This window comes from Arachis ipaensis, chromosome B07 (genome assembly GCF_000816755.2).
Source record: "Arachis ipaensis cultivar K30076 chromosome B07, Araip1.1, whole genome shotgun sequence".
In the NCBI taxonomy this organism is placed as follows: domain Eukaryota; kingdom Viridiplantae; phylum Streptophyta; class Magnoliopsida; order Fabales; family Fabaceae; genus Arachis; species Arachis ipaensis.
This window is the reverse complement of record NC_029791.2, coordinates 36,877,374-36,883,772: the sequence shown is the minus strand read 5'-3', so window position 1 is coordinate 36,883,772 and position 6,399 is coordinate 36,877,374. Positions and strand designations below refer to the sequence as shown.

The window sequence follows — 6,399 nt, the reverse complement described above, 5'->3', positions numbered from 1 at the left end:
CCATTTGCCATTGTAGTAATATGACAACGGGACCTTCGTGAACCTCCCAGCTGCCATCACACATTTTCTGCATTTCTGGCAGCTTCATTGAAAGCAGCAGCCAAGTACTCAGCAAGACTTGGCTCAGACCCGGTTTTGATAGCAGCGCCAGATGGTCCTTCCCTTTTATCACTTACTGAGTTCGAAATCCGAGGTTTTGAACTTCCTGGTGTATATGAAGAGATCGTCGTTGTCCTCCATATTACAGGGCTTAAAAGCTTCCATGGATCTTCAACCATGGACCTCTTATACGAATCTTCTGGGCCGGAAGCTCTGTCCTTGTTGGACCAGTGACCATGCGAAGTTTGTCCTTGTTCCCTGCAACGTCCTGAAGCATGGCTTTGGGTGTTATGCCAAATGCCCCTGCCTCTCCCTCGATTGGGAGTTGGACTATTCCTGTATCCTGGAGAAGGGTTCAAACTATGGCTCGGATGGGGAATTATGCCTTGTCCAGCAAAACATGATGGACCACCTGGTGGTTCGAATCTAGGATTAGGATAAGTACTACCACTTGCTGAACGGAATGGTAAGTTATAATGAGTATGGCCTCTTGGTTCACTCCAACCTGGGTTTCGATAGGGTGTTGGTGATGCTTGAGTGGCAAAGGCAGCCATATACAGATTTGTTGATCCTGTAATTGCAAAGAATGAGATTGTAACTCGAGAAAAGAAACAGTTAAATCTAGATGGTGATCATTCTGCACAGAAGAATCAGTAGGTAAGCTCATAATAATGATTTTAACAGTATAAATACAACAAATGATAAGAGCAATGCTGCAAATTTGAATTTAACAATTATATAATTAGAAATGACCAGACAAACTACTTATATACAAACAACAACAAAGCCTTGTCCCACTAAGTGGGGTCGGCTACATGAATCAAACGACGCCATTGTGCTCTGTCATGTATCATGTCTACAGAGAGACCGTTTACATGTAGGTCTCGTTTGACCACCTCATGGATGGTCTTCTTAGGTCTTCCTCTGCCTTTTGCCCTTTGTCCATCTTCCATCTCATCCACCCTCCTGACTGGATGTTCTATCGGTCTTCTTCTCACATGTCCAAATCACCTGAGACGCGATTCAACCATCTTTTCCACAATTGGTGCAACTCCAACTTTCTCTCTTATATCTTCATTCCTTATTTTATCCAATCGCGTATGACCACTCATCCATCTCAACATCTTCATCTCTGCCACACTCAGCTTATGTTCGTGCTCCCCTTTAGCCGCCCAACACTCCGTACCATACAGCATAGCCGGTCTTATAGCGGTGCGATAGAATTTACCTTTAAGTTTTAAAGGTACTTTTTTGTCGCATATAAAACCAGATGCACTCCGCCATTTTGACCAACCTGCTTGGATCCTATGATTTACATTCTGTTCAATCTCTCCATTATCCTGTATGATGCACCCAAGATACTTAAAACTTTTAACTTTTCGTAGGGTGTTTTTTCCAATCTTCACCTCTATATTGGGGTTTTCCCTTCTCAGACTGAACTTACATTCCATATATTCCGTCTTGCTACTTATATACATAAAAAAAAAATAATAAATCAATCTCTGAGAGGCTTAAACTTCCTTCACGGCTGAGTCATTATTTAGGTGCAATCATCGAGTTAAATTTAGATTGCAGGCAAATGCTGTAAGTAATGGTATATCAGTATATCCTACAAACAAATGTGCCTAACACCCTAATAATAAAGTAAGTTGGGTTATTTAATCTCTCTTCATATTTAACCCTGCATTAACACGGGATGCTTATGCACCGGACTGCCCTTTTTTATATTTAATTTATAGATCCCAAAAAGACCAACTTTCCTTGTTAGGGTGTCAGGCACATTTTTTTGTAGGATATCACATCTTTCTTGATGTAAATAACATTCTAAAGTAAGAACTATATGAATGTAAACTCTATTTTGATGAAAAGCTAATTCACTTAATTAAATGTTTAAAAAGGTATCATAACTTTTTATTAAAGAAAAAGGTGTCAGAAGGGATGAAATACATGTCATATAATAAACCCATTTGATCCATGTCATAAAGGTTCGAAGACCTAACACAACCCTCCTCTTTCCTCCAAACTTGGAACTGGCTATGCAACATAAGCAGAACTTGTGGATAGAATAACACCATAAAATGTGCAATTGCCGACTAGTTGCTCAATGTTAAAATGAAGGTTGGTTAAACACTTGAAATTATCTCTGGTTAATAGACGGAATACCATTTTAAGAAAACAGTCGTAGTCAGTCATACCATTACCTGGATCTTGTACTGCAGGAGACCTGGCAAAATTGGCCAGAGGAAAATAATCTGGTGCAGACTGCATACGGGGGTTGTTCATTCTGTTAGAAGAGAATGCATTCATTGGATCTGTATAAAAGTCAAATCTTGGTGCAGCGGATGATCTATCCTGTGAGCGACTAGTCGAAGAAGTTTCAATCAAGGGGTTTGAGAGATGACCTGGGATCCCAGAACCTTCAACACCACCAGAAACTTCAGCTTGATCAGCCTGCATGCGCATTTCTTTCAACCTTTTCTTTCTTTGCTCTGAATCCTCCATGTATCCTAAGAATGAAAAGAACCACAAAGCCACAAGTCAAAACATGGACAAGTATAATGATGTGTGGTCCTAAAATGCAAAAACTAAAATAAACAAACAAATTCTCATGGCTCATACACCTATTCTCGTTTATTTAATTTAACAAAGAAACTGAAGAGATACTGTTACGTTTTACAGGTAAGTAATAATCTTCTCACATTCTAGATGTTATTCAATACACCTTACCTATTTGAAAAGACCAATGCACCAATAAATAAAAACTGTGAGTAAATTTGAGTTGACAGTAAATTAAAAATAATCAGATATAAGGTCATCAATGGCAACTAATTAATTCTAACAACACTAAGAACACAGTTCCAAAAATTTCTATTAAAGTTGAATTTGAATTTAAATGACCACAAAAATGCTCAAATTGAAAGCTACCCCATTTGAACAACAAAGTGAGAAAATATGTTTCAAATGTGCCAAAAATTGTATAAGATAAAAGCTGCAATCTACTTGTATTTATTTTCTTTATGGATCAACTTAATATATACATGCACACATACATTTAGAAAGGGATCGTCAATTCTGAGGGTGAGGCGGATTGAAACTTGGAAGGCTAAAAGGCTTAGTATATGGCTATATGGTGTATAGGAATTGTATAGTGTAAAACAAATTGGGCAGTCTAGTACTGTGCATTTTTTTATCCAAACCAATTCCCTTGGGTACAAATGAATGTTTCACTCTAAGCTCAAACTTGGTACTCAGCCCTTCTATCAAGATTCCAGAATTAATCCATGTAAATTACCCATTGCTGTTTATAGGTCTGTTTAATTGAAAGTGAACGATATGGTATCCAAATCAAGGACATAAAGTGATTGGCCAAGAATTATATAAACAATACTGACACATTTCATCAAACATCTGGTGAGCAAAAACATTCTCAACAGTTAGCACAACACTGCTACCAGCTCAAACAACTAAACCAAATAAGCTAACAGAAGCAAAATAACTGTAAAGATTACAGACAAAAAAATTGTAATTGCCATATGCAACCATTTAACCACAAATTCAGCACAATCATCATTTAGCAAGAATTAAATTGATATAATCAAACGGAATTGGGACCTCGCAGCAGCAGCAATTAAATCATTCAAGAGATAAGGGCAAAACAACAAAATGGGGCAGAAAAAAAAAAGACAACCTAGAAGAAGGTGGAAATTAGGGCAGAACCGGATAGCACAGGGCAGAAGAGCAGCAGGCAGAATCGAAGGCGGCAAAAGGCGAGTCGTGGTCCTAGTGGTGTAAGTTAGGGGTGTTCATGGACCGAGTGAAGATGGAAGCGGCGATGGAGTTCGCGGCGGCGAAGACAGCAGACGCTGGTGGTGCTGGGTGAGCAGCGAGAAGCAGATAGAAGATGATGGTAGAGGCTGGGTGGGTGAGGCGGTGAGCACTGAGAAACCAAACAAGAAGGGTGAAATGGTTGGGGATTGGAGGAAGAGAGAGCGAGAGAGCGAGAGAGGGGAAAGGCGTACCCTAGATTAGAACATGGCTAATCGGAACCGACTACTAGATCGGTCCAGTTCAAAAAATTCAAAAAATTTCAAAAAATTCGGTCAATCATCAGCTAATCAGCAAGGTTGCGAAAACCAGACCAATCAATAAACCGGTAAAATTACTGGTTTAATGGTTTGAACTCCAGAGTTCAACCGATTTAATTAAATATTAAATAAAATTATTAAAAAATTTATATATAATTTTGAATAAATTCAATAATTTTTACCTTAATAAAATTCAAAATTTCACAATTTTATACCATAAATTATTCATAATTTAATATTAGAAGTTCACAAATGACTTCAAACATCGAAGTTTATAACAAAAAACAACCAAAACGCAAATAATAACAAACACATAATGTTCTATCACAAGAAACATTAACAAACAAGTTTTCAACTAATAAAGGTATCTTATCAAAAATCATAATTATTATTTATTTGTTATTTCTGATGTATGTAATGATTGATGTTGCAATAAAAGGTAAATCGAATCAAAGCACGAAACAACATATGCAAAGAAAAGAAACAATGACAAGGAAAAAGAAAAAGACACCAAATGGTGAAATTGAGTAATAGAAACAGGTCTGTGTTGGAGATGAAAGGGAAATACCACAAAACATGAATAAGTGAATGAAATGAACTAGAATACAAACGGACAACAACACCAACAACAAATTTGGACAGCTAAAACACCAAAATTAAGAATAATTAAGGTTCAACACAATGGCCTCAGAAGCCATATCTCCCCCCAAACCAAATCACTATTCAACACAAAGAAAATCAGAAATAACAAATAAATGATAAATCAGCAGACAATAATCTCAGAAAATCCAATTAATCAAGTGCTAAATGCCTAAACATTAAACCAGCAAGCAGACACCGAGGAGATGGCTATTCAGTGCTTACCGATTAACACAGAGAAGGCGAGGTCGGCGAGGAGGAACGCGAGCGATGGAGGACGCGACACCGGCGAATAGCCGAACAGAGAAGGCGAGGTCGGCGATTACAGAGACGCGGTGGGGCGGTGGGGCTCAGTGCTCAAAACTGTCATTGCGGTGGCTTCTATGGTTCACTTTCAGTCTTCAGAGAAGAGAGGAGAGGAGATGGGTGTACCGTTTACGCTTACGGGGAGGATAACATGAAAGGTGAGCAACGGCGACGACAGAGGACGCGACATCGGCGAACACACAGAAGGGGAGCTCGGCGATGTGCGACACGGTGGGGGCTGTGGTGGCGGCGGGATGCGGTGGCAGCGGGATGTTGGTGGCTTCTATGGATCTCAAAGAAGAGAAGAGAGATGAGTTTGGGAAGAAGATGGGTTACGGGGATTGATTTAGGGAATTAAGGTTCAGTAACTTCAGTTTTGCTTTTGCCGTTTTTCCCCTTTTTTTTTTAAACAAAACGGAGTCGTTTGGGAGATTTATTGTCGAACCAAAAACCCGCCAAAAAATCGAATGGTTCTGTCAGTTTACCGGTTAACTGTCGGTTCAATCGGTTCTGTGACCGATTTTTTGTCAGGCAGTTTATAGACTTATCCGAACCGACTAGGTAATCGATTTCCGGTTAACCTGGTTGAACTGGTCGGTCCGATTCGGTTTTTAAAACCATACTAATCAGTCAAATTGGTCTGATTTTTAGTAGGTACTAGTTTTAAGACTCGTGCCAAGCACGAGGACATAGCATCAGCGACTTTGTAGGCTTGTACCGTGAATCAAAAGAGGATGATGTGATGAAAGTAACCAATAAAATGATCGTAACCAGGAAATACAGATTTAAGAAAATTTGATCAAAATAACACTTTGGAAGCAAGACATAATAGCTGAACAATGAATATTACAGTAATGGCTGAATGGCAGGGAGTAAATTGACAAAAACCTTTCTGTATACAATATTAGGAGTATGATTTGAGGTCTTTTCATAAAAATTAACAACTAATATTTTGAGACCAGACATACTATTGACTCGAGAGAGTGCAACATAAAGCTAACTATGTGTGAAAACAAACCTTAGAAGATATACATCAACAGTTGAGAGTGTCTGTTCTTAAGACTTATTTATGGTCATTGCAAAGCAAAGGATAATTGAAAACTGCCTTTGAATAAACCTGATAGATAAGGTCTCATTATTAGGAATTATGTTCATCCTTGAAATAAAAACAACTTGATCAAAAACAACTTGATCAACGTTACGTCCTACTAAGAATATAAATTAAATTATTGTAAAATATTTGATAATATATATATATAATATTTAATAT

General features: G+C 38.2%; 1 protein-coding gene across 1 annotated transcript in view; it reads right to left on the bottom strand.

The window, feature by feature from the left end:
* Positions 1-4,164, bottom strand: part of LOC107609306 — a gene marked incomplete in the record, with an annotated part of 5,505 nt that extends 1,341 nt beyond the window's left edge. Inside the window, 3 exon segments of the mRNA XM_021107641.1 lie at positions 1-670; positions 2,301-2,606; positions 3,788-4,164. Of these exon segments, the coding sequence (XP_020963300.1) occupies positions 57-670; positions 2,301-2,601 (915 nt within the window).